The sequence below is a fragment of the Psittacula echo genome, assembly GCF_963264785.1.
Source record: "Psittacula echo genome assembly, chromosome: 6".
Classification (NCBI taxonomy): Eukaryota; Metazoa; Chordata; class Aves; order Psittaciformes; family Psittacidae; genus Psittacula; species Psittacula echo.
This window is the reverse complement of record NC_137743.1, coordinates 68809480-68837410: the sequence shown is the minus strand read 5'-3', so window position 1 is coordinate 68837410 and position 27931 is coordinate 68809480. Positions and strand designations below refer to the sequence as shown.

The window sequence follows — 27931 nt, the reverse complement described above, 5'->3', positions numbered from 1 at the left end:
CAAGCTGCTTAGCTTTGCATACTATGTCTGCACTATGACAGCACCTGATATTCACGTTTGCTTTCATTTGCTTTCTGACATTGTGTATTACTCATTTCGTGCTAACTGGGTCTTCTGCTTGCTGGGTCTGTTTTAACACTGAATAGTCAAAAACCGGTACTTGATAAAAACATCATTTGCAAGGAGCTGGCAGAAGCTGTACTCAAAGGCTTTCTAACTTGTGACAGCCCACTCCTGTTTCTCCAGAGCCCTTTCAGCTGGATTCAGCTGGGTTCTCTTTCAGACCGCAGAATAAAGCGGTACTACAATAGCACACGGGAATATGAAGTCTTGCTGCCGGCTCCCCTTTGCCGACACGTCATCCTCCGGCGGGGCCGCGGAAGCCCGGGGGAGGGCGATATTCCCGGCACTGTCGGGCGCTGCTGCCGGTAAACGAGCCGCGTCCGCGGGCTCCCGCCGCCGCTGAGTGGCTGGGCGCCGGCGGGGCGGAGCGCGGGGCGGTGCGGGCCGCCTCCGTCCCCAGGCAGCGCCCGAGCGATAGGACAAGGCCGTGCCGGGCCAGCAGCCGCCGATCCCGGTCTCTCGTGCCTCGACCCGCGCCATGGAGATCGAGCTGCCGCCCGCCGCCCAGGTGAGAGCGCGGCGGACGGGCGGGGGGCCAGAGGGAGCGCCGCGGGGACCGCAGGGGGGGGCCCGGCTCCCCCCGCAGGGCCCGCCCCGGTGTCCGGGCGAGGGGCGGGGAGGGCGGTCACGCGGCCGGCGGAGCACGTGGCGCCGCCCCGCCCCTGCGAACGCGCTGAGTCACGGGGATGGCGGGGCGGGGTCGCGGAGGCCCCCGCAGCCCCCACCCGCCCCGCTCCGCCGGGGGGGCCGGGCCTGGCCGGGTCTGGGCACTTGCAGCCTGCGTCGGTCGCGCAGGGGTCAGTCAGGGCCGTTAGGAGCCGTCAGCTGCGGGCAGCCTCGGCTGGGTCAGGAGCCCGGAGGAAGAGGGGAGGGCGAGAGGGCAGAGCCGGCACCTGAGGGAGCGGCTGGGGAGGCACCCGCCGGCAGAGGGTCTGCCTTCCAGGCGCAGCCCTGCGCCGCTGCCCCCGGCGTGCCCGGGCGCCTCCCGCTCCCCACTCGGTGAGTTACCGCCGCAGCGGTCCTTCTGTTGCAGCGCAGCCGGAGCTGGGGCTGTTCACAATCATGCGCTCCTCGGGGGCGGCTCTGGCCTTGGCTCGGCCTCCCACACACAGCCCCGGGAGTCTAAACCTGGCTGACCCCTGCCTGGGCCTGTGCCTATGCTGCTGGTGGGGTCTGCGACCGGGGCGCTCACCTCCGCCCGCTGGGGACCCCCCCGGAGGGGTTTCAGCCAGGGGCTTCGCTGGGTTTTGGTATATGAGGGGATGAAGTCTTGGTGGTCTTCCCTAAGGCTCATCTGTTGGAGGGCAAGGGGTGTTTGGGTGTGTTCATGTCTTGTATTCTAGTACAGCGAAGCGTGGGGAAATCCAGTACTTCTGTATTGGAAGCTAGTTGCACAAGAGTGGGGTGAATAACTGGATTTAGAACCCCGTTTTAACTTTCTGTGATCGTTACATATTTTCCTTGGGCTTTTAAATGGAAGATTTAAAGAAGCATTATTTATTTCTGATCAAGTAATCTAGAGCTGCTTTAATTCTTCTAATACTACAAATTTAAGACTCAAGAGTTTTGAGGCTCTTTCAGTGTATGTCAGTACAATATATGCTATGTAATAGAGTTTCTTTTAATATTGCCTGTCCATCCATTAGGATATATAAGCGGTTGCTTCCTACAAGTAACATCTCTCTAGCAGTGTTGTATATACCTTGCTGTTGCATTTTCTGTCTCAGACCACTTAAACCTCTGCCAGGTCCATCTGTTTTTCTCACCCCAGGTAGCGTGGCCGTGGCCTCCACCTTGTGTCCTTGGTATCTTGGAAAACACTGCACCAAAAATCATGCTTTGGCCTGTGCTGTGTAAACACCCCATGAATACTTTTTCTGCCTGTAGCATCCAGCTATGGCGGTCTTGCTGTTACTTCTGCAGGAATTGTGACAGGCTGATTCCTGTGCACCTGCTTTTGTACCTTCTTGCCCAATCCACTGTGGCTTCTCTACCAGCTAACCTAGCTTTTGTTACTTGTTGACCTACTTTGTCAGCCCCTTTCTACCAAAGCCACCTGTTGCAGTGTCCCTATCTGAGCTCAGCAGCTGCTCATTTCTCCTCTTGCAGACCTAGCCTGAAAGGCACTGCGTTTGTTAGATAGTAAATGATTACCATCTTGGACATAGGATTTTAAATGTATTTATTAAATGGAAAATACAAATACTCATTCCCATGAAATGTTCACTCAAACTGAGCAATGAGGAGCACAGTCTTCATTTAGCCCCTCAGATTTTGCAGTCCCCAGGAGATGGGAATGGTGTGCACTTGTGCAAGTACAGTACAAGCTCTTGGTCTTTTATGTGCCTGTTAGAAGTTAATGACAGCAATAAAGGTGAATGTGAAGGACTAGGATTGATCTGGCTCCTTAACCAGAGTGTTAAAATCAGAGTTTTCTGCTGCATACTTCTGTGGGAGATAGGTAGAACCCTCCAACGTTCTCGGAAAATATATTCCTTTGTTGTGCCTCTTTGCCTGGAAATAAGGATGCATGTCTGTATGCAGGGGTGAAATGAGATTTTGCTATTGCATGCTAATGACACAGACATCAAAGCGTCTAACAAAAAAGAATGCAATGTGTCAAGATGTTTCAAATCACACTTGCGAAAGCCTGATATTCTCTTAGTAGCTCTTCTTCTCCTTGGTAATTTTGAAGTTACTGAAATGATTGCTTGTAACCTTGTAAAACAGCTCAACAAGCTAACCAGGTATTAAATTTTGAGCCTCACAACAAGAAGGGAGCAAAAAGCATTCACTTTCCAACGCAAAGAGTGAAGGTGTGGGTTGCACTTAGGCTGAAGGAAAACCACCTAACAACTGGCAAAACCAAGCAAGCAAATAATTTGAGTGCCTGTGTAAATGTACCTGTTAGGGGCTTTCTACCAAGAGAAGGGCCCTGAAGAATCTCCAGCTCAGTTAGTGTGAATCTCTTCAGTCTAAAGGGCTTTAATAAGGAATCACACATACTTTTTGACACATTGTATTCAATTGTAAGGTGAATGGGTTTATTTTTTAATTCCCTAATAGCCTGTCATTTATATGCGGAATGAGAGAATGGTTGTGGTTGGAAAGGACATGAGGTAGATTCTGCAGGCAAACAAGTGCACGCTGCTCAGGCCTGGCAAACAAGTCTTTGGTTTTTGGGTTGGTTTTTTTGTTTTGTTTCTTAATAATGAGGTTTAATAACCCTGTTGAATAGGAATATCTGATCAAGGTATCTGTAGAAATATTTATTTATCTGTCTATGTAGACAAATTTCAATATAAGAAAACATCCCTATTTCTGAATATAATGTTGTCTACTAAAATTATGGACAAGTTTGAAAAAAGTAGATGGCAGAATATGACAAGCTTCATCTTAAGTAAAAATGCATTCATTTTGACCCTCCTAGTTCTTCTGTGGTTGCCTTGATATCAAGCTGCGCTGATAAGAGCTTTATTTTCCTTCAAAACTCTCAAAAGAGTATCTTTCAGTTAAGCCAGTGGTAGATGTAACGCAACATAGTAAGCTTGGCTGACATGAGTATAGACTAATAGGAGCTGACTGGCAGTCCCTTCAGGAGAATAGCTAATTGGATACTATTAGTAAATATCCATCAAATGAACACTGTTTTGTAGTTTGTCTTTAAAATGTGCAAAGAATTTACAATTATACTGGAAATTGATGGACATGCAAGAAGTTACTGGCCCCTGAAAAACTGATTTGAAGCTTGTGGTTAGCACTCACAAAATTGGAGAAGAGTTTGGCTTTGAAAGCTTGTTGGGAAATCTTTGAAAGAGACCAAACTGGAACAAAAACGAGCATTCAGTGTAAGCAAAGGGCAGCTGGATGATCTTGTGTGCTTTAAAGAAGTTGAGACGTTTTTATGGTGCTGTGTGGGTGGTTAGGAAGGCTTGTGTACGCTTCCTACTAATGGTCATGGGCAAATATAAATTTTGGCACTCTGTCCCTTTTTTCTTTTTCTTAATTGAAAAAATAGGGATGGTTTCATGCTTAGCCTGAGGAAGAATGCAGCACGTTATGTACAATCGCGAGCGACAAGGATATTATTGAAAATGTGTCAGATTGTCTCTGTTGTGGCCCCTGCGTACCCTTGTGGTTTCTTTTCCTCAGGCTCTATACCTTAAATTTGCGAAGCAGAAAAATACCTGTTTGATAGATACTGCTAATTTTGTGATCCTGACTGAAATGAGTGTAGCAGCAGCATATTGAACATATTTAATTAAAGAAATCTCAGATACTGTTGTGGAATATGCTGGGCATTGTGAAATGTCACTGAGGACCACTAGCAGTGGAAGGACCCAGGCGAAGTGTTTGTTTGCTTAGGTTCTCAGTAAAATCAGTTTTCCCTATATAGTTGTTAAAGTTTGTTATATTTGGTCCTTCAATAGAACCAACAACCCCAAAAATAGCAAAAGCTCTCCAAGTTTTACTGAATATTTTTGGAATGCATTAGGCTTTTAAAGGAGAGTGAAAGAGTCAATTGGAGGCCCAGAAGAGGGTGAGCTTAGGGGAGAAGGAGAAAATATAGGAAGTCCTGATGATGACAGTAGATGATGCCAAGCGTGCCTATGCGTGTGACACTGGATGTCTGCTTCATTGGAAAGAAGTAATTTGTTTGATTTTTTTTTTTTTTTTTTTGTATCTAGGACACTACTTATTTCCTTATTTTTTTCCCCCTTTTTTAGTTTGAAATTATGAAGATGAGCTTTAAGATGACTGAACCATTCAGTAAAATTAGGCCGGTTTGTGAAAGTGTGATGTATTTGCAGTGATTGTGTTGGCTGAGGCTAGTGCAGCACAAGTCCAGGCAGTAACCTGTCAACGTGAATTAAATATTAATCTCCTGCTGCTGTGCTTGAATTGCAGCCAGCAAAAAGTCCTTCAAAGTCTCCAGGTTAATCACCTAGTTAAAGGTTGTCTTGGCCTCCATTTCGTTCCAGCCCTAAGTAAGCTATTATTTTAATATAGCACATTGCTAGTGAACTTGAAAGCCTGTTCAGTTTTCTGATGCAGGCTATTATACCCAAGTTGGACTTTGTGCCACAGGATACAGCTTTAGGTGAAGGATAAAAAAATACCATGTGTAGTTCTTTTTCAGTTATAATCAAGTTTAACTTGTTTCGGAAACACTTCATCTGCTACTTGGACAAGTGTTTCTATGTAGACCAATGGAAAGTGAGGTAGGAGGAGTTGCAGGTCACAGCTTTGCGTGTTAACCAAAGACAACTGATGTACAGTGAACTGAAATGCTGCTCAGGATTGCTCAACAGTAATACTTTTATGGCGTATTTGTTTTATTAAGGTAAACAATTAAACCAGCTAGTAAGAAATGAAGCCAGCAATGCTATCTGTGATGTATAAAACTGCTTTAAACCATGGCAGGCTTATCTGAAACAGATACCAGCAAATACATTTCAACTTAAGATAGGCATTGTGTACTGTATCTTTCCTACTCAGTAACTGCTTTCTGTAGAGGAAAAGTAAAGCTAGTAACAGTCACATATTAGTTGGCAGTAGCATGAAGTTTGCTGATTGTATAGTGCTGAAGTTTTTTCTGCAGTACAAGAACAGTCTTGGTACTCTGTGCAGCACAGTACTGAAGCACAGGGACAGCTCTGTCTCAAGACTTTTTTGTTTTTCTTCATTTTTCTTTGCCACCTTTTAGAATAAGGAAATAAATACTTTCCCCAACAGAATATCTTGTTTTAATATTAGCTTAGTTTTACCTAGACGTGCATAGTCCAACTGTGCCTGTTTCAAATAGAAGCAAAGTCTCTTCAGAGCCATACGTTTAAATTAAATATTAATTTGGATAACCAATCAGTCTGTAGCAACGTCGAGTAAAGATAAAAATGTTTAATTGTTTGACTGCTTTGGAGAAGAGGATTTGTCTTCGCCTTATGAAGCATCTTCTATTCTCCGTCTTGAGCCATTTTGACTTCTTGGTGAAGTATTTGCTTAGTTTTCTTTAACTGACACATTGATTTTTGAATGTTGTGTGTTGATACACAGGCTTTGTGTTTAGCTCTTAATTTCTACTTTAATACTGACTTTAAAAGAATTAAGTGTTTCTATATGTTGATCATGGAGATAACTGGAAAGCTAATAGGAGTTAAGAAAAGTGTGAATAACTCAAAGTTAGCGTTGCTTTACCAGCAGAATATAACTGCTCTTCAGTGGTGTATTACTAATCCCTAGCACAAGTACTAATTGGCAAGGCTGTAATAGAATGGGAATAACTTAGAAATAACACCTTGGTGAGTGCATTTTATAGACTACAGATCTGGTTGGAGTTTTTCATTGTGTCCATTTAAATTTCTGATTTTTGGTATGATTAGCATTTTTTTGTACTGGGAAGAAGGACTCCAGAACAGTGTTCATTTTTAGCTAGGTTTTTTTGGAGGTGCTTTAAATTACATCTTTACAGCTAAACTAAACCGTTTTCAAGGAGTATGTCTTTGTTCTTGATGCTATTGGAGTACTGAGGGAGTTGAGACCACCCAACCTTGTACTTGTCTTGCAGAGTCTTAAGACTTTTAGTCCAACTTCTGCAATATTATTATGAGCACATATATATATATATGTGCAATTAAAGTAACTTTCCTTTCTCTTCCCTAATTTAAGTTTGATGTTGCAGCAACAAGTTATGTAAGACCAGTTTGAAACCACCTCTTTCAAACCTTTTAAGGAAGTATCTTCTGTATGACTATGAAATATAAAGATACCCACTTTTCCCTCCTTGCCCCCCACCTCTGTCTTGCAATTCCAGTTTTATTGCTGTTTGCTGCATTGGTTTTACATGCTGCCTCTTGTAAGTGGAAAAAAAATCCACTCCCGGAGACTGTTTGCAAAACAAAGTTTGCATACTTGGGAAATTGACTCAGAAAGAGATACCCTGCCTTTAAGAAGAGGTTTGTTTTATGATTAAGGGTGTGCCTGTTTGCTGTGTTTGGAATTAATGCTCACTAAATGTTGAAACAGTGAGTTTTCTGCAGTTGAGTTACGTGACAAGATGCTGTGACTTTGGTTTGCTTCCTGCTCAGATCATCACTGCCATTCAGCCATAAGGAGCTATGATAGAAAGATCCTGGGGGGTTTGAACCCTTATGATAAAATTAGTGCCTCCCTACTTACTGCTATAATTAGAGTGGAGCAGTTCTTGTGCTGCTTGGGCCTCTGGAAGATCCCCCATTCAGAATTCCGAGGCAGCATGTGGTCAATGCAGGTCTGCCTCTCTGAATGCTGCCCGCTCCCATGTAAGATGGTCATTCTTGGTCACTGTTGCAGCTGGCACCTGTGTGGTGTGCCACCTAAACCTGAGCTCAGTCATTTCTCCTTCCTGTCTTCAGGAGCTGTTTGCTTGAGTTATATGCTGTTGGATAAGAAGGCTGAGTTTTGTCCTTAACCCCAGGGTATTTCCAGTTTGCGTGCAGTTATGTGATCAGATGTTCTGCAGTCCCCTGGGTAAATAAAACAATGGTCAGAAGAGGGTGGCAGGAGTGGCTGGGCAGCTCAAAAGGCTGGTGCAGCTCAGCTCAGATGGGTACCAGTTTTTCAGAAGCTTCATGGCTGGAAGGAGAACATGGAGACTTTAGCAGCAGAGGTCATCCAGGAGGTGTCAATGGGAGGATTCTGTCCCAGCTTGTTACACTAACACTTGCCTTCACTGCCATCACAATTGTAGTGACTGATACATATACACCGGAGCAGATAATACAGTCATTAAGTGTCCTTGGAGCAAACGTACTATAGACCCTGGTGCAATCTTCTGTGAATTGTTTGACCTGAGATACGCAGGCATGTTCTCTGTTTTATAACATTGAATCATATTCGCACTTGGTTTTTTTTCCTCTTGTAGATGGGTCTTGAGCAGATCTGTGTCAGCTGTGGAATTTTGGAAGGTTGCCCTACTGATATTTGTAAATCAAACCTGAGTAAACTTTTGAAACAAGTAGGATTTAAGATACTTAAGGATGAAAATGGAAGTACTTCAGTAACCAAAATGGCAGTATTAAGATAGAAGTTCTGTTTTTTTCATATTACACTATTTCAAACTAAGTCATCACTCCTGATATCTGCTTTCGAATTATTTACATTGAATTTTTGGCTATGGCAGTGCATGTCATGTTTAGGTGCCTCATAGCTGTGTGTGCCACAAGAGAGAGAATTAGAGCACTGTGATTTCTGATACTGTGCTTTCTCATTTGGTTTTAATATCTGAACTAGAGTATTATCAGGTCAATTCTTCAACTAGTATAAACTCAGTGGAATTTTGTAGTTCTTTGAAATGTTTTCCAGACTGATTTGTGATCATTTATCATCTGCCACTTCAGGACCTATCTGTCCCAGGAATCCCTGCTCAGCTGATGACCAGACCTCTCTAATCTCTTGAAGTTTCTTTTGTTAGCAAAATGAATGGAAGCCTCTTAAAAATGAAACTGTTAATAGAGTGCTTTAAATTGTCCTGATAAACTCTGTTACTGAGGTCAGAGCTACAGGATTATTTTAAATTCAAAATTAAGCTTGGGATGAGAGTTTTTGGTAAATAGTATGTGTATGTGGCAGAGATGATGAACAAGGTCTTATAAAATGAAAGCAGTAATGACAGCAGTTCGTAGCTGACTCTGTAAGTAATGAGTTACCCTAACAAAATGTGTCTTTTATTGTCTGAATTAACTGTGGTATAGAGGAATTTTAGCATCTTACAATTTTTACTGATAATTTGCTATAATGTGATTTCCCCCCCTGAAGTACTTACTAATGCATAAGGAAGTGTTTTGGTCAAAGACAGAAAACTGCTCAAGATCCAAATGGAGCATTTTCTTTGCATTCCGTATTTTCTTATTTTGTAAGTGATGATCATAACCTTTTTTGCTCAACAAATTTATTCTAATTGCATCTGGAAAGCAATCAAATCTTCTGTAATGTCTTCTACTAAAAAATCAGCTGTAAATGATGCTTTTGGAAACAGTCTGGTAAATACAGTGTACTGTATTATATTAACATGCCTGATGTATGTTTGCTGTTTATGGCCGGAAGAGGTATATTGACATGTTTATTATTTGTGGCAAACAGTCTTGTTTTGGCCATCATAGGTACTGGTAGAATGTGTGAGAGGACATGCATCAGGCATCAGCCTTTACCTTCATTCGTTAGGTACACCTGCCCGTTCAGCCAGAAGGCTGAAATAGGCATCCCTGTGATGCTGTGAGCCTCATGTGGAAGCCCCAGGAAAGCAGTGGGCAGTAGAGGCTCTTGATTTGAATGGAAGGATGGACACAATTACTGATGGTTGAGGATGGGGGTTTTGTTGCTCTTTTGCAGATATCAAGAATTACTGCTATAGCAGTAATAAAAAATAAAAAAAATAAATAAATAAAATAAATAAATAAAATAAAAAAATATAAAGCCATTCACCTACTCTGTTCCATGCCTTGGAAGATGAATTAGCTCCCCTTGCTTTCAGAATAGGTAAATTGAATACTAAAGATAAATTGAATACTACACAGGACTTTTAAAAATGAGGGTTAGATTGCAGCACACAAACAAAGCTTTAGGTTTTGTACACAGTGTTGTTCAGTTCCTTCACGTCTTTACCTTTTTTAAGTAAAAGCTGTTGTCATGTATAAAACCAGTAAGTTGGCCTGTGGGTGCCTGACGTGTTGGCTCCTTTTGAGCTTTCTGGTTTAGTTGTTTGACTTTGCAGGACTTTCAAGTGGAAGAACTTCCTGAAACCTTTATGGGGGTTGATGACTTTTAGAGGATTGGTTTTTGCCGTGAAATGTGTGAAAAATGAGTAAAATCTATCCTTGCCTTATTCTACGGATAAACAACTCATAATGCACCCTGGTGTGGCTGGGGGAAGAGGAAAAGCTATACTAACTCCTTTTGTGCAAATTAAATAACAATTTCTGTTTCATGTAAATTTAGATCATTTTCAGTTACTAGTGTGCAGTTGAATAATGTTATTTACTGAAGCCTTTCTGCAGTATGTCGCTAATGAAGGCCGTGCATGGTGGCAAATAAACCATTTAACCATTAATTATTTGTTTGGAAAGGTAGTATCACCACAGTGAAAATTTGCCACAGTGGGCCTCCCTTCCTCAAATCTGTTACAATCCTGTATTGTCCAGTGATAAGCTGTTGAATAGCAGTGTGGTTTTGGCCTTTTTCTTTCCCCTTGTAGAAACTAAATAACCTTTCCAAGTGTACTTGAAGTTGAACACTAAAAAGAGAATAAATAAAATGTGGCCCTACTTATTTAGTCAAAAGTCACATTTTAGTCAAAAGACATCACACACACAAAAGAGTCAAAAGACTCTAAATTCCCAGCACTATCTGTATGTGAAAAGTACACAGAAATTATCAGACTCTGATCCATAAAGGTACTTAACACAGCCCTGCAGGCTGCAGTGGGAGGTAGGCACCTGTGTAATCTACCAGAGGTGGGCTGATGCATACTGAACATGTCACAGCTGACCACCTCTGGAGTAAGCTATTCCCTGCAATGTACCTTTATTCTTAAACTTTCAGTCTTACAATAGTGCTTCTAGGCCAATGAGGTGTTTGTGTAGCAAGTTCTCTGAGTCTGAAAGCATCCTTGCTCTTTGTTAGCTCAGCTTCAGCCTTATGGAATAGATGTCTATTTCTGAAGGCGAGCTGATGGATGTGTGCTGTCATGAACCTCACTGCTTTCTAACCCTCACATATTGCAGTTGCTTGCCATTGTAGTTTGGCCCATGAACAACAAAGTAAGTTGCTTATGAGATCAGTGAGGTGAAACTTGATGAGACATGCTTCTTTGTGACACTAGAGCACGCTGCTGCCACATCCAGGCTATAGTGTAGCTGTAATGACCTGTCTGGAGTTTGTCTCCATAACTGCCCAGCCACCATCAAAATGACAGCTAGAAATGGGGGCTTTACAGTAAGATCCCAGTGCAGTGAAAATGTGTAGTACAACAAAAGGTCTACATAATCCTGGAGAATATTTTGAACCATAGACGTACTGTTTGCATGGTTGGTTTGGAAGACCCTTTTCCAGAAAGTATATAATCAAAAATATCTGATGAAATCTGGTTCAAGGCTGGGTTGAACAGAGCCTTGGGGGACGTGGTCTAGTGTGAGGCATCCCTGCCCATGGCAAGGGGGCTGGAACATGATGATCTTAAGGTTCTTTCCATTTCCAACCTATGATTCTATGAATCAAAATATTGGCCAAGAGTTTATAACCCAAGGTTAATACAACCTAGTAAATGTGCTATTGACAGTTAGGTTAGGTTCTTTCCTCTGTTTCTATGTTCATTCTTTCTTGCTTCCTGATTTGTTTCATTGGACGTAAGAGTGTGCTGCAATTTGACTGGATCATGTTTCCCAGATGACTGAGCCATTATTACAAACAAATCCTCTTGCAGATAAACTAATGAGTAGCCTGTGGCAGCGTCCGCACGCAGCACATGCCTGGCTGGGTACAGCAGGATAGCTTGAAGATAATGATTTAACAGGTAATTGTTTTCCAAGTGCTATAGATCCAATATATGAAATTAACTGGGACACAAAGGCTTTTGTATTCCTGTGGTTTAAAGTTCAGCAGGATTTTCAGATGCTGTGTATTTTCTTATATTATTTACTTATACGTAGGGTAAGGATTTTTTGTTGTTGTTTAAATGACAAATTGCAATTAATAATTATTTTCTTATGATGAAGTTCTAACTCAGGAGGGAGAAAAAAAACCCAAGGACCAGCTTTTTCTGAAACGAGGTAGATTTCTATCTGAGATGGCTGCTATTTGAATGCCTCTGAAAATGGAGTTATGTAGTGATTAGACAACAGCTAGAGAGTCAGCCCCAACAGAACCCCTCGGTTTACTTGCTGAGGCAACACAGCAGAGTTTTGTTGATGTATCAAGCATGTAAAAACCAAACAGACTGACTAACCCACTTTTACAGAAAACAATCTCCTTTTTTTGCCAGCCTCCCAAAGTCATTGTGCAACTTATGTAATAGATTGTAACTTGAATACATACTAACTTTGTGTGCTTATTGACTTAATCATTTTGTAATGTTGCTGATGCAAGATAGAGTCATAGCAAGTCAAGGGCTCTTTAAAGCTGAAAGGGGGATTCGGAGTTTGAGTAGAAGGGGCCACAACACTTCCATACCAGCCAAATACACTGTGGAGGAGTGAAATTTACTTTAATACAATACAATTAAGACCAAAAAGGGAAGAACTGAACTCATTGAACTGAAACAGCCAAACTCTGAAAACACATAGGATTTGCTGCTTTAGCTATTGATGGTCCAGAAGGTGCTCTGGGATGTCGAGAGATTGAGGACTAAGTTTGAAGAAGCAGGATGACACCCATGACCATTTCTGGCTTTTGGTTAGCAGCCGGGGTAGCGGTTGTAAATATGGGCAGAGTTAAATGTATTCTAGAGAAATTCATCATCATCAGCTCACAATGTTAGACCTCGCTCCATCTTTCCTTTAGGCAAAGGCAGAAATAGGGGAATTGGGAGCAGTTACAATGCATGACCGATCTGGCCATTAATACTAGAGAATAACTTCTGATAAATCAGATACTGTACAAAGAAAATTATCCATGTCAGGTTTAAGATCTTGCTTTCCGTAAGCCATGCAAATGAGATGGTGGGGTTGGGCATTTTTCTTCCTATTTTATTATAAGGTGTTGAGGCAGGATCAGTCCCAGGGCAATTAAGACCCTGGAAACCACTTACTCTATACTGAGCTCTGTTATTTTGATGCTACCTTCTAAAATATGGATTGATCAACAATTAAGTAAAACACAGCTGCTTGTAGGGTGTCTGAGAGCATGAAACAATCTTCTGCAAAAAGATCTGCAGCACTGAGCAAGAATCCCTTGATCTGTTGTGCCAGAAATGGTCACCCCAAGGCAGACCAAATGTGGAGAGAAAAGGAGATATATATATACACACACACATATTTAATATACATGCATATATTTAATGTAATCTCTTTGACTTCAGAGATTAATGAGCCACAGAGGAGACTGTCACTCCTGCTGCTGTGCCCCAGGCTGGAAGGGAGTGATGCAAGGCTCTTGCACACATTCACTCTTTCAAGGAGTGGCAGGAACTGAGGATTGATGGGTTTTGCAGAAAGAGAGAAAACTGTTGTTGAAGTGAGTGAGTAAACGGCTCTTTATGTCCCTTCTTTCCCTTTTCTTTGTTGTCTTTCTGATGAGGTCTTTTTTTCTTCACTGGCTGTGGCCTTGCTCTACTGTTAGCATTAGGGTTTTGTGGCTTTTGAAGTTGAACTGAAGAAGTATATTACTGACCATAAAGAGCCTACAACAGCTATTTTTTTTCAATTACATCCTCGCTCATTTTACGTTCTTCAGGCTTAAAGAAACCTGTCTTTTCATGATTGTTGGAGAATACATGAGTTACGTGTTTTCCCTGGCAGTTTGGAAAGCTTACTTGCCATAGGGTGTACATGGGAAAATCATCATATTGGAAGCTGTACAGATCTTACAGTGGTAGCCTTTGTTAATACCATTCCTGGAAGATGATGCTTCAGGTGAAATACATAAATCAGCCACCTCTCAGAGGGGTTATTTCTGGAGTGAGGTGCAGGAGAGTGGGTGACTAGTGTCCAAAATTGCCCTTGTAGGGAAAGGAAGACTGTCCTTCAAATAGAGCCTCTCCCCATCTGTATCAGAATCATGCCCAGGCAAGGCCTATAGTGAAACTTTAAGAAACCGGACAATCCAGCCAAGGAGGGTTTCAGCCATCTTAATTTATAAGAGTAGGTCCTGACAATTTGGCATTTGTTAGGAGAGCCAGCTGGAATACAGGGAGGTACAGTCTGAAGTATAAGATCTCTGTTAAGAAAAACAGAGGCTAAACACTTTTAGCTAATGAAATACCAGGATGACTTCTGTTCCTGGTCTGGCAAAGCATTCTAGAGGTTTCTTCAGTAAGAAAATTAAATTCGCCTACAAACGCATTTTGGGGACTGAGCTTATCTCATGTGTCTCCTTTGGGGCGGAAGGACATCCTGAGACACATGGTCAGCATTTTTCAACAGGCTTGTTTATATAGACATGGAGTGGAAATTCTCTAACATCAGTTCTTTAAGGTTGTGGCTTTCCAATCCGATTAGAGTCCCTTTTCAGGTAAGTTAGCCTGCCAGGGCTTGAAAAGTTTGCTGACCAAGATACCAGGCATCCAAAGACTCTTGAGGGCTGGGAAGAGTAAATGGCCATGAAGAAGCAGAAGCAGGCTGGTTTAGAGCCAAGGCCAAGTCAAGTTTAGTGTCAGTCCAGTCACACCAGCAGTAAGTGGCACAGATATGAAAGAGAGAAGGGAAAGGTACACCCACCCGAGCCCCCTGTTTCCTCCTAGATTGCCTGGAAGGTGCTGGTGAAGAACGTGGGACAGCAGGCAGCTCCACAGGGAAGGCAGGGATTTGACCTTGTGTATTTACAGTCACAGGTTGCTGTCACGTGGCTTTGTTGGGCAGCTGTCTGTTCTGTCACTCTCACAAATCCGAAAGGCAGACATCTAAAATTGCTATTGTACACCTCTGCCCTCCACTGTGAATAGCTTTGCCATTCTTTTTTCCCCATTCTTCCCATAAGAGCTGCTGCTTGTTCAAATTTTTCATGTCCTCACTGTCCCTTCCACATTCTTGAGTTAACTTTTCTTCTTCAGTTTCCAGTTCTAAGGGGTTTAAAATATGGGTCAGCTTTCAAAATGTAATTGCTTTTAAATGTTAAAACTATCTGTGACGCCTCTGAAGCATGAGGCTTGTGTGTCCTGGGAGTTTTTCTGTCATTATGAGCTGTAATTAAACAAGTAACTTACCTTGCAAAGGATTTAGAAAACAAACCACTAGATTTCAGGGATCATCTGAAAACATGAAATGATTTACAGACCATTCTTAAAACCTACTTGAACAAAATCAGCTCCTCCTGAGGATTATGTGGGGAAGATCTTAAAGTCCTTTCCAACCGTAGCTATTCTATGATTCTATTAGTGATAGGACAAGGGGTAACGGGTTAAAACTTAAACAGGGAAAATTTGGATTGGATATAAGGAAGAAATTCTTTACTGTGAGGGTGGTGAGGCACTGGAATGGGTTGCCCAGGGGAGTTGTGAATCCTCTGTTCCTGGTGGTGTTCAAGGCCAGGTTGGATGTGGCCTTGGGTGACATGGTTTAGTGTGAGGTGTCCCTGCCCATGGCAGGGGGGTTGGAACTAGATGACCTTAAGGTCCTTTCCAATCCTAACTATTCTATGATTCTGTGGTTCTAAGATACTCAGCTGTTGTGTCCACAGCCTGTGCTTAAGTGATAAGATGCTTCCATCTCCTTCTCTTGCACTTACTTTGTTACTTGATCCCCTCCCTTTCATTCTTGCCTCAGATTATCTCAGGTCCTTGTTCCTCACTTCCCATGTGTTCTGGTTGTGGTGTTTTGGGGTTTTGTTTGCTTGTTTGTTTGTTTGGATAAAGCAGAAATGTGAAGGTTTTTTTGTTCATTCCTTTCATTTTCTGGAAAACAAATAGGAATTGGGGGATACTTTGTGATACTTTCTGTGAGTAAGCTATGGGAGTGTTCTGCTTCTTGGGGGGTGCTAGTCTGAGCTCCTGCTGGATCAATGCCTACTGGATGCAGTAGGCACTGATTCTGTTGGTCTTCGATTTATTCATGCTGGCATGTGAATCTTCTTGGAGTTAGGTACCAACGGAACATGGGAAAGAAAACCAAATCCTTGTCTGGTGAGAGATTCTGCTAGTGTTATCCCAGTTTATGTTGCAAAAGACATGAGTTTTATGAAGTAAATGTGCAAAGGCCACGATGTGCTCTGTGTTAAGGGATAGCTAATAATGGGCTGAAAGCACTGGCTGAGATAGATTGTTTCTCTGCTGACACTTGGGTTGCTGGATGTTTTCACTTTACCAGTGCTACCTGTAAGTGTCTTGCAATCAAAACCAGTCAGATAACCCAAACAGGGATGAAATGAAAGATGACCATTTTGTTTGAAGCCCAAAAAGTCCATCTATGAGAATAACATGAAAACCAGAGTCTCTTTCCTTTGTTTACTATACTGCAAATATGTTTGTTTAGGAGCAATAAGAGTTAATTGTCAAACTTTACAATGTAGTCAGAGATTTTCTCATAAAATGTATAACAGACTCTGCCCAGATGGCAAATGCTGATATGTAAATCTAAACACGAAAATTTCCATTGGGGGCCAGATGGTGGCATAATGTGAATTGTTTAACATTTATGTTTATCTTATTAAAAGTGCCTTTATATGTCCAAACTAAGCCATCAGTGTGGTTGAAAGAGCATATCACTAAATGAACAAAAAAGTCAACCCGTGAGTACAAGACGCCTCCTGCTTACATGCATCATGGGAAAGCATAGCGTGTCCTCTGTGAGGGAAGTTCTTTCTCTGTTTACAAAATTGGGAAGAAAACATTATAAACAAAACCAAATCACTGCTTCTCTGCCTGGGAGGAATATTAAAACCATACTTACTTTCCCAGAAGCTGGAAGTGTTGGGCAATGGTGATACATTAAATACTGTAATGTATTTCCTCTCAAAATAGGCGTTGGTGTTGAGTGGGATAGAGCTGAGCTCTAGATGAGGGGGGAGCATCACAGCTGCATTCCCTTCCAGGCACAGTCCTTCCTCCTGCAGGGAAGGCTCTTCCTGTGCTGCCAGAGCCATTGCTTCCTCTCATGCAATCCAAGGCATTGCACAATGGCGGAAAGAACAAACAGGCGCTTGTGGACTCGGTCACATGAGGCTGGCGCCTTTACAGTAAATACGTCTGATGTTAAGGGAAGTGGTTAGCGGGGCTCCAAAGGGCAGCAGCGAGCCCTCGGTCAGATGAGTCTTTCACAGGACTCTCAGTGCATGTGTACCAGTTCGGGTACCAATCCATGCTCGCTTGTCCCTCCAAATGAATCCAAGACCAGCACATCCTGTTGAGGCATCTACAAATCAGAGGGTAGCTATTGCACGGGCAAGAGGTAAAATACCTTTAAATAACCTTAGTTGAACACTGCAAGCATCAAATACACAGGTATTTTTGTGATGCTTTTACAGTGGAAGGGGAAAAAATGCTCCAGTGATAAACATAAAATAGAGTGCCTGCCTGTGTGGATTCCTCTGTGTATGTGTGTGATGGGGTTCAACAAGGCAGACAAATAAAGAGGAAGGCTGTGGGGAGGCTGAGGAGCAAAACTGCAATATACTTGCTTTAGACTGCAATCTTATTTTCTATTTCTTTGCCATCACCTCATGCTGGGGTTGTGATTCACTCCTTAGTGAATCACTGGGCAGTGTTGGCTCCGTTAACTTTGACCTGGGGTGTTCTCTTTGATTATATCATATACTAGCATGTTGAACAGAACACTTCCTCCATGCAACCCATTCATGTGAAGAGTAATTACTTGAATTGTTACTCAAATGTAAGGCTAGTATTGCTGTATTTGTGCACAACTTTTCAACTGAAAATAGGAGGGCTCTTTTCCAATTGTATCATGATAATTAAAAACCTAAACCAACCACAAAAAAAAAAACCCCAAACCCAAACACCCTTTTGGTTTTAAGTGCCACCAGCACAACTAAATAAAAGAAAGGTGCTCCCAAACACCATCTCTCTGGGGTGTAGAGAACAGCACTGTTTAGCAGAGCTCAGCACTTTGCCAGAGATAAGATACTGGGTGAAATATGGTCCCTTGGAAAGTGGTGACAGGAGCCAATCAGTGCTGTCATTTCTCAGCAAGAAATAGCCCAAGATCCTGAAAACCAGGCAAGCATATTGATCCAAAAGTGAATCCTGCTTGCTGAAGTGATAGCTGCACACACACAGGTGGTGGTGCATAGCTGCAGCTATGGGGCCTTTTGGCCAGCTGGTGTCTTTGGAGGTCTCTCATCCCACAAATGAGGCAGCACCCAAAGCTACTTACCTTGATGATGGATCTAGCCAGTAGTATGGCAGATTTACTAGCAGTGCTTGGGCACTAAGGCTGCTTGTTTCTTCTTCTTAAGGAAAAGATGTCGTGCCATCTGTATCTCTTTTCTTCTGATCACTTTTGTTTTTTGTGGCTTAAACTGAAACTGAGCACCCGTTCTGCTATTTCTGTGATGATGTGTCGCAGCTCGGGGAGGAAAACAGCTCTGCGCGTTCACAGCCTCGTGCGTTATACACACAAAAAATATATCTTTGGAGCCGTGTTTTTAATGGTGCCGTGTAAAGGAATAGTTCAGAAGTGAGCCCTAAAATCCAGATCCTGCAGTTTCATCCAGAACATATTGCAAATGCTCTGAGATTAGGAAACGGTTCCGAATCTGCTGCAGGAGGAGACAGTGAGCAGCTGGTAAACTACTGGCCCTTAATGAAGCTCTGCCATATTGCAGGAGCTCCAATTACTGCAGATCTTAATTAGTTCGTTTTACCCTGCCAAGCTGGAAAGACCAAACATTGTCTTGGGCAGCCACTGTAGTTATTTCAGTTTCTTCATTACTGGCCATTAAAGCTGAGTTCGGTCTCTCCCAGCAAGATATAAGTTTGTCTTGGATTTCGGAATGCCTGCATTGTGTTACACACAGATATTTTATGTAACTGCCTAATCTTAGAGAAAAGTAAGGGGTTTTTTAGTAATTGGTAGAAGTAGTTCATACCATGTGTAAATATGGGTGCTAATGGTATAGAAGTTTTAACAAAGAAATTAGAATACTGAATTGATTTGTTCACATGGGGACTTGCCCTAAAGCTTTTTGCTGTAACTGTTCCGTGGAGGTAAGTGATCATTTTGAACCGGGTGTTCAGGTTACTTTGCTTCTCTGCTTGAAAATGCACTTCAGAAATAAGGGAACGCTTTAATTTGATGACAAAATAAATGTATCTCAGGTATAGAACTGCTAACTGAAGCAGTAAAGTTCTGTGTAAACGAAAGGTAGTGTTAAGTATGTCATTTGTATTGTGCCAGCCTGATGAATGCCCAGCATTGGATGTTATTTGTGTGTGCTGCCGCTAAAGGGCAATTTTAAGACTAATGAAACATGCCATAAAGTCAAAACTGCTGGGCACCAGCCAGAAGTTGTTGGCATTTACCAACATGACAAATATGGCTGCTAAGTATTAACATTCTGTGTCAGCTGACAGCCAAACTGATGGGGTTTGAGTGTTAGTTCTTCACAGAAGAAAATAGTGCAACCCTCAGCACTTCAATATGGAGTATTTGAACAGTGAAAACCCCAACCAATTCACTAACTCCTTCCCCCTACCCTTATGCAATAAATTACTGAACAATCTACTAATCACCTTCTCTCCCCCCAAAAAATCCCTTATGAAACAAATCAAAATAAATTGTAGCTAAATCAAATAATATTAACTGGTCCTATTTCCCTAAATAGCAGAGTTTAGTTTGTCTTCTGAAGCACTACAAGTGCAAGGGGTAGCCAGTTGCCAAGAAACCTAGGTCCTTGTTAGCTGTCTGATGATGAGCCGGGGCCAACTGATGAACAGTATCTGAGACCTGTTGACCCCTGGTTTATACTCAGCTGCTCCAAAACAACTGCACTTAAAACATCAACTTATACTAAGCTTTAAATTGCAATTTTATAGTAATAGTCTTAATAACTGCGTTTAGTGCTGCAGTGTTATATCAGCTGGTGACTTTGATTTTCCTCTGTTCTGCTGATCTTTGATAAATATTTAATACCAGGATGGAACATACTTTATCTAAAATCCATATTGCAGCAGTGCTATGAGCAGTTACTTCAGACAGAGCCTGTCGTGGTTTGAGTCAGCTTTTACCGGTTTATAAGATCATCTGAAAACAAATCTTTTCTCATAAAAATTGCTTTCTTCATGCGGTAGAATTCATTCCTTCATGTTTTCTGTGAGTGAACTTAGGAAAAGAAGAATGTGTTTATTCTTTGGCTGGTTCATTCATTGCTTTACCAAATGTAATACACGTCTGGTTTCTGTGAACCTGTGTATGGGCTACCAACTGAACCATCAGTTCACACACTTCAGAGAGGTCGTACAGAGTCATATTTTATTTAGGTCATTCTGCAGGATAAAGAGAATAAGTCTCTGCCTGCTCGATACAGAAATTAGAAGCTTTGCTGTTGTTTTAAACTAGTTTTGCTGGGGAGGACCTTTGCTTAAAAAAAGCATTTCTATTACAGGACATGAACTTGATTGACATCCTTTGGAAGCAAGATATAGACCTTGGGGCAGGGCGTGAAGTTTTTGACTTTAATCAACGACAGAAGGAGTATGAGCTCGAGAAGCAGAAGAAACTTGAAAAGGAAAGACAGGAGCAGCTCCAAAAAGAGCAGGAGAAAGCCCTGCTGGCTCAGCTGGAGCTAGATGAGGAGACAGGTGAATTTGTTCCTGCTCAGCCAGCCCAGCACGTTCAGCCAGAGAATACTGAGCCTCCAGCTGGTTTTTCACAGGTAAACTCCTTAATGTGGTTTGTGAGCATGTTTAAACCTTTTTCCATTCACAGGAAGACATAATGTTAGTGGTTATCTAAACTGAATTTGCATTCGTTGCTGTAATGGAAGATTCTTCAGTTATTCAAAGATGCAGTTAACTTTTGTCATAACCTTCCTATTTAGACCACACAGAGTCCAAAACCAGAAGCAGAGGCCTTCTCCTTTGATGACTGCATGCAGCTCTTGGCAGAAGCATTCCCATTTATAGACGACAATGAGGTAAAAATGCTCAGTGCAGTGGTTTCACGGGTGGTCTTCTAGGGGCTCAGTCTCATGTCTTTCATTAGGATTTGTTTGCAGCATAATCCTGATCTGTGATATGATTTGGGTTTTGTCCTCAAGCTGACTCCAGCTGGAATAGAGCAGTGTAGTGGGCTTGAACTAGGGCTGTGTCTGGAGGGAGTGGTGCTCTTGTGTTCCTTCTGCTGGCTGAATCCTGCAGGCAGGACTCCGTGTGTAACACCACCTGATGACAGCCCTTCCAGTTACTGCAAATGACAGTGGTCAGTTTGTTACAGTGAGCTTCGTGCAGCTCCCAGGAGTCAGTGTGTTTGATTGCTCTGTTACCTTGTGCTGACCCATGCGGTTTCATTTATAACACAAAGTTGTTTTCTGAGTGGGGTTTCTTATGCGGGGGTTTCCTTTTTGTAACTGTTTTGTTTAGGGGGGGTTAATTTGTATTTTTTTCTTTTGTTCTAAACACTCGAGGCTTCTTCAGCTGAATTTCAGTCACTGGTTCCTGCTCAGCTCGATCACGACCAAGTCTTGATCTCTTCTGATGAAACTCAGCCACCTGAATCGCCTGTTCTAGATCCAATTACTGATGTGGAGAACATGCAGAACATAGACCAAGTTTGGGAAGAATTACTGTCCCTTACAGAGTTACAGGTAAAAGTTTGGTATGATAAGCACCTGAAAAAAAGTGTGATATTTTGCAAGAGTATTGTATTTTGGAGAAGGCAGTACAATAGCATCTTAACACAATAGTTATAATCACTGTGTTGGATCCTACACCTGCAGGATGTCTAGAACTCAATTTAAGCTTTATTTTTTAAGAATATGTTGAAAAACACATAGGAGGAAGGAGACCAGTTGTTTATCCAAGGCCTTTATAACACGCGGTCTGTCTTCCCGATCAGAACTTCCCCATGTTTAGCAAATCACTGTTTGCCTCTGCATGCAGCTCATTGCAGCATGATCATGGTTTAAATTTCAGCTGCTTAAAAATTGACACTTCTGAATTCTGTGTCTGCAACAGGAATTGTTTCCATGAGTGTTATTGTAAATGATGTTCTTTTTTCAGTGTATGATTGTGTAAATCGTTTATAGTTGCATTCAACTTTTATCTGAGGAGGAGGTTTCGTTAAGATAAGAACTACTACTGTTTATATGTGTTCAGGAAGAACTAATCATGTAATGTACATGAACCAAATATTTCAAAGGAACAAAGGAATCACTTTGCTGTGTTCCTGAGCTATGAGTTATGGAGAACATCCAGGGTTTGGGGTTTTTTCTCCTATCCTCGTGTTTCTATTTATATATTCCTTAGATTTGACTATAAGATAGAATAAAGTTACCACAGAACAACATCATGCTTCAGCATGATGTAGCTCTACTTTATGCTGTTAACACAAGAGATAAATGCTCAGTAGAATGCCTGTAAACTGAAAACACTGAAAAACAAATGTTTGCTGGAAGTGAGTGGTTTGGGGCCTCTGCATTTTCCCTTCAATTTCTTATATTTTTCAAAGTGTCTCTACTTCCCCAGTCTTACTGCTCTGGTAGGTTTAAAAGCCACACATAAAAACAAGGGCAATTGGCTGTGGAGGGGCAGCAGCAATGCTGAAACTGCAGTAAGAGACCAAACCAAACTCAATCTGTTGCAGTAATTCTGAGTAGTGATGGAATAATCTTCTGAAAGCAGTGAGATAGTTCAATTGAGGGCATCACCTTTCACAAATTATGTTTGAAGAGAGGGGAAAAAAAAAAAGAGCTCTCACTTCAAAACCTTAGCATAAGCCTTGGACAATCTCTGGTTAAATAACCAGTGTGTGGTCCCTTCTTAAGAGAAACAGAATCATTTTGGTAATGGCCTAATTTTTCAGGGACAGTGGGCCCTCTTATGTCAGCTTCAGTGCAGAAACTGCCACCCCTTTGGAAAGAGCATGGGTCTTGTAGCCAGTGAAAGCCCATCACTGTAAAGTCTTGGGTGCTCACACTGTTGTTAGCCAGCCTAACTAAAAGTGTGTGTGGTGAGTTAATGCTTGCAAGGCTTCATGTTAATGCTCTCTTTACTTCATTGAGAGTTATGTTTCTCTGCATTGAGCAGCTGCCTCTTTCAGTACATCCTAAAAGAATCTTGCTCTTTGAGGAAAAGAAATCTATCACATAGCATGAAATTAAGAGTGCTAAAAGTAATTGTTTGCTAGAAATACTCATGAAGTCTATTTCAGTAACTTTACATTGACTATACTTGGTGCCATTCCCAGCAGTGGTGCTTGTGAGATGTTAAGACCTGGCAGCTCCAGGATCCCCATGAGCAGTTTACCAGAGCAGGAGGGCTCCATGTAGCTTCCATGTAGTGTTGGCATGGGTCTGTTAAGCATCTTGCCAGGAGTTTGAGGGGCTCTGCTTTCTGAATCTAACTAGCTTTGTCCAGCATGCATTGCTTCATGCTCTTGTTTAGGTATCTAATCTTCTTTCTAGTAAGCTTCCTCTTAGTAAGTGTGTTGTAGTCACCTAGGTTGTAGCAATGTTGTACGACTCATGTTAAGTGCATATTGACTGCTAGAGTCTTTAGTGTTTGTGGGTTATAAAAAAAGGCTTTATTGATTGAAGATGTGTTGCTCAACTTCTTTTGCATTTCCCATGCAGTGTCTTAACATTGAAAATGATAACCTGGCTGAGGTAAGCACAATCACAAGCCCTGAAACCAAGTCAACAGAAATGCACAACAACTACAATTACTACAGCTCATTACCTACCATGAGGAAGGATGTTAACTGTGGTCCAGAGTTCCTGGATAGCATTGAGGGGCCCTTTTCTGGCATTTTACCACCAGAAGACACCAGCCAGCTGAGCGTGAGCTCTTTAAATGACATGTCCCCCTCAAACTCTGATTTCTGTGAGGATTTCTACACCACCTTTATCGACACAAAGGCGAACGGTGACACAGCAATGACAAACACTGTCAGACAATCACTTGTGGAGATTCTAAGTGAACCTATTGATCTTTCTGATTTCTCACTGTGTAAAGCTTTTAACAGCAACCACTCAGGAACTGGACCAGAATGCAATGATTCTGACTCAGGTATTTCACTGAATGCAAGTTCTAGCGTAGCATCGCCTGATCACTCTGTGGAATCATCTGCCTACAGAGATAAGACTTTTGGCTATAGTGACTCTGAAATGGAAGACATGGATAGTGGTCCTGGAAGTGTGCCGCAGAGCAATGCTAGCATGTACTCACTGCAGTTCAAGGATCAAGTGTTCTCTTCTATGGCACCAAGCACTGAAACACCAAGTTTGCAGGGTACAAACACAAAAAAGAAGGAACTCCCTGCCAGCCCTGGCCACCCCAAAGCTCCCTTCACAAAGGATAAATCTTCAAGCCGCCTTGAAGCTCATCTCACAAGAGATGAGCAAAGAGCAAAGGCTCTGCAGATCCCTTTTCCCGTTGAAAAAATCATCAATCTCCCTGTTGATGACTTCAACAAAATGATGTCTAAGGAGCAGTTCAACGAAGCCCAGCTTGCGCTCATCCGAGATATACGCCGGAGAGGCAAGAACAAAGTGGCTGCTCAGAACTGCCGTAAAAGAAAACTGGAAAATATAGTGGGACTGGAGCAAGACTTGAATAACCTGAAGGATGAGAAAGAGAAATTGCTTAAGGAGAAAGGGGAGCACGACAAGAGCCTTCGTCAAATGAAAAAGCAGCTGACCACCTTATACCTTGAGGTCTTCAGCATGCTCCGTGATGAAGATGGCAAGTCTTACTCGCCTAATGAATATTCTCTGCAACAAACCAGAGATGGCAATGTCTTCCTTATTCCTAAGGGCAAGAAGTCAGAGGCTAAACTATGATGGGCAGCACAGCTGGCTACTGCTCTCAGAGCTCTTATTTTTGTATCATCCTCCTGATAGTTTTTACTGTGAGGTGGAATGCAGAATTAGGTAATATTTTTTTCAAGTAATTCTATGCAATGATGATTTAAAAGTTAATGATTAGTTTATGGAAGACGCAGGTTTAAAACTAACAGCTTAATGCAGATGGAAGTATGCAAAATTTGTAATCTCACTTTTATAACAGACATTTCCTTCTTACAGCACCACTTTGAGTAGTTTCCATATACATGTAAATATTTAAAGATACCATATTTATATACTGTTCCTATCTCTTGTTATATTCATAGATTGATTTGAGAGAGATATATATATAAAAATTATTTTAGCCTTCCAAATATAGTTTCTGGTAAGACAAGCAGCATGGTTTCTGATCCTTTTTTATAAATATGCAATAGTGCTTGTTTCCCATTTTTCTTGCACATTTATACTTGCTGAATATTTATGATTTTAATACAGTATAAAAGTTGATACTTAAAGTTTGATTTTGATTTATCCGTTTTCATTAAACCTTTTTTTGTAACTCTACTTCATGCACATTTATTTCCCTAACAAAGGGAATTCCGCCCTAGTTTTCCAAGGCTTAAGTCTTCATGTAACAAATGTACTTAATAACCAGAGAGACGTATTGCACAGCACTGTCAGCGTTACTAATGCCTTGTTCAGCTTAGTGTTCTAACTGCCACTTGGAAGGATTTTGTAGCAGAGTTTTGCATTATGCTAGGTTTATGTCATTTGTGTTTTGCCATTTGAACACTACCTAAATTCACGATGAGATCTTTTCACCAAAGCCATTTAAAACCTGTGAATTTGGTCACGGGCAGCATTAAGCATTTTTCCAACTTAAAATTCCATACACTCTTGAGTAACCATTCTTGAATGTGCACTGTGCGGCTGTGAAGGGGCCTGACTCGAGTCAGAGTTGGTCACTCCCATTGCGTCAGAGCACATAGAAGGCAGCACACCAGTGGCCAACCAACCCTGCTGCCTGCAGCCTGTGCTCAGGTAATGGGAAAGTGATGTGGAGCTTAAATTATGATCTCTAAGAGAGTAACAGGTGGGAGAATCACTGGCATTGCATTGTTTGCTCTTCACACAGACTCATACTTGATCATAGATTTTCTGAATGCAGGAAATGCATCATTTGTAATTTGAAATCCACATGTAGATCTCAATGTTAAAAACCACATCATCTTCCCTATGAAACTTACAGAAGGTGTACTTCATCTGAGTTTTCTCTCTGTCACTGATGCTTTCTATAACTTTCTGAATCTTTTCTTTATAACAATATTATGCATAACTTCATTTAGTATAATAAACGCCAAGTTGTTTTGCACCACCTTTGGTATTTCTTTCTCATAAGAAGGAAAATGGCAGAGTAGGACCCACACTGAAGGAAAAAGGGTTTAAAGAGGGACATCAGCTCAGGAACCCAGCCTTGCATTATTGGTTCATTATTCACAAAGTTAGGGTAATGCTAAACAAAATGATACAGTTGCTGGTGAATTCAGGCTTGAGATTTTTATTTCTCTAACTTTTTAACTGTGCTGAAGCTGCACGCACAGCAGAAAATGTCTCATCTTATGGCTGGCCATGAAAGCCCAAGAAACACTTTTAATTAACATAATCCCAATTCCACACTATCTTACATTTTAGGGATGTCCCGAGTGACATACAGAACAGTGGAGTTGTGATAGGACTGTCACAGGATGCTGTGGAAGGTCTCCTGTTCTCAGCTGCTCTGTGGTGGTTGTTGCTTTCATACAACTTCTCAGGCCCTCTCACCTGAATAACATTAACTCCTTTGCAGCCTACAACTGTTGGTACCAGGTTTGGTTTTGTCTCTAGACACAGAATTTCAAGTGCTATTTTATTGTCCAACTGGTCACAGTAGGATCAGTGTAACCATTTCACGACTTTTTTGTTGCCCCCAAATAATTTTCATTTCCAATCTTTGTCACTTGCCATTCATCTTCCTGTTAACTCATTCACCAGTTCTGAATAGCAGAGTACAGACATCCCTCTCATACTACCTGCAGCACAACCTTAGCTAACCAGAGTAAAGCAGGAGAGGAAAGCAGAGCAGTAACAACAGCTTCACCAGGAAGAGAGTTCTTGCAGCAGGGCAGCATAATGCCAGGAACCACAATCCTATTGACTATTTCTTTAAAAGGCAAGTGTAATGGTCAAGTGCCAGTTCCAGAAGAAAGTCTTTGGCACCGTCAGGTGTTCCAGCCCTGACATTAAGTACTAACATTTGTGGTGCAGAACACACTCAGAAATGTAAACCCAGGTGACCCCACTTGCACTGTGAGGCCACTTACCTTGTTTATACTGACCTGCTTGTTACCTGCCTGTCAGTCCATCCCACTGCACAGCCCTGCACATGCTCAGAGTGCAAGGACATGCCTCTTGTTGGGAGCAAATGGACAATACCAGCAGCTGAAAAACTAGAGATTGGATTTGATTTGGTAAAGCACAGAGAACCTGAGGAGCTCCTGGGTTCCCCCCCCCGCCATTAACCAGGCTATCTAATCCCTGACATCCAAGATGTTCTCTCTAGCTGCAATATAAATACTTTAATTACAAATTGGGTATAAAACAGAGACCTCAGTAACCTCCTGCTTTCCACCTTGTTCCTTGTTTTAGTGCTAATGCAAAAGCAAAGGGCAAACAGCACCATTAGAACCAGCCTTTGCAGGAGTTGCTGTACATGTACTATCCACATGGTGAAAAACCTAACAATGGGATACTTATTCCAATACCAGGATGAAAAGAGAAACGACAAAAAACCTGCAGTTAACACAGAAGCCTTGTTCAAATTCCACCAGGCAAAGGATCAGTCTGAAGTAACTCACACTCAGTTTAAAACAGTATTTTTTATATCATCAGCACAGTGAACGTTATATTCACATCAGAACACATCAGCAAGGAAATATATATTCCACATTAAATTTGGTATATGCAAAAACACTGGATTGCAAACTATATCCTTCACTTTATTGTTACTACTGAGGTACAAAGTATGTTCCCGAAGCTGAGAGTGACTGTGACACTGCCAAGTCTAACGCATCCCAATGCTGACCTTGTACACCAACAACTCTCCATGTGGAGACCACTTGATCAGAACATT

The 27931-nt window shown here is 41.8% G+C and overlaps 2 protein-coding genes across 7 annotated transcripts in view; one reads left to right on the top strand and one right to left on the bottom strand.

Moving 5' to 3' along the window:
• Window positions 1–402: 402 nt before the first annotated feature.
• NFE2L2 (NFE2 like bZIP transcription factor 2) lies at window positions 403–25326 on the top strand. Of its 3 annotated transcripts, XM_080620791.1 has the most exons (6): window positions 837–1122; window positions 11579–11668; window positions 20365–20634; window positions 20800–20895; window positions 21385–21564; window positions 23551–25326. In XM_080620791.1, the coding sequence occupies exons 3-6, from the start codon at window positions 20368–20370 to the stop codon at window positions 24757–24759; spliced, it is 1752 nt and encodes a 583-aa protein (XP_080476917.1). In that variant the 5' UTR covers window positions 837–1122; window positions 11579–11668; window positions 20365–20367; the 3' UTR covers window positions 24760–25326. The 3 variants fall into 3 exon arrangements, with proteins under 3 accessions (XP_080476915.1, XP_080476917.1, XP_080476916.1); XM_080620789.1 differs by lacking the exons at window positions 837–1122; window positions 11579–11668 and adding an exon at window positions 403–631; XM_080620790.1 differs by lacking the exon at window positions 11579–11668 and having other exon boundaries at window positions 838–1122.
• HNRNPA3 (heterogeneous nuclear ribonucleoprotein A3) overlaps window positions 21496–27931 on the bottom strand; it is a 24626-nt gene continuing 18190 nt past the window's right edge. The window contains exon 15 of one of the 4 annotated variants that reach the window (XM_080620818.1): window positions 21496–21588. The gene's annotated coding sequence lies outside the window, so the exon portion shown is untranslated. Of the gene's footprint in view, window positions 21589–25468; window positions 27249–27931 lie in introns of those variants that run through there. The other 3 variants (XM_080620804.1, XM_080620805.1, XM_080620801.1) reach the window with 3 other exon arrangements.

Bases quoted from the DNA above. Each gene is read 5' to 3' on its own strand.
- NFE2L2 (XM_080620789.1), top strand. From the start codon at position 602: ATGGAGATCGAGCTGCCGCCCGCCGCCCAG. The intron at 20,635-20,799 runs GTAAACTCCTTA...CTTCCTATTTAG, and splicing joins CTCCAGCTGGTTTTTCACAG to ACCACACAGAGTCCAAAACC. The intron at 20,896-21,384 runs GTAAAAATGCTC...TAAACACTCGAG, and splicing joins CATTTATAGACGACAATGAG to GCTTCTTCAGCTGAATTTCA.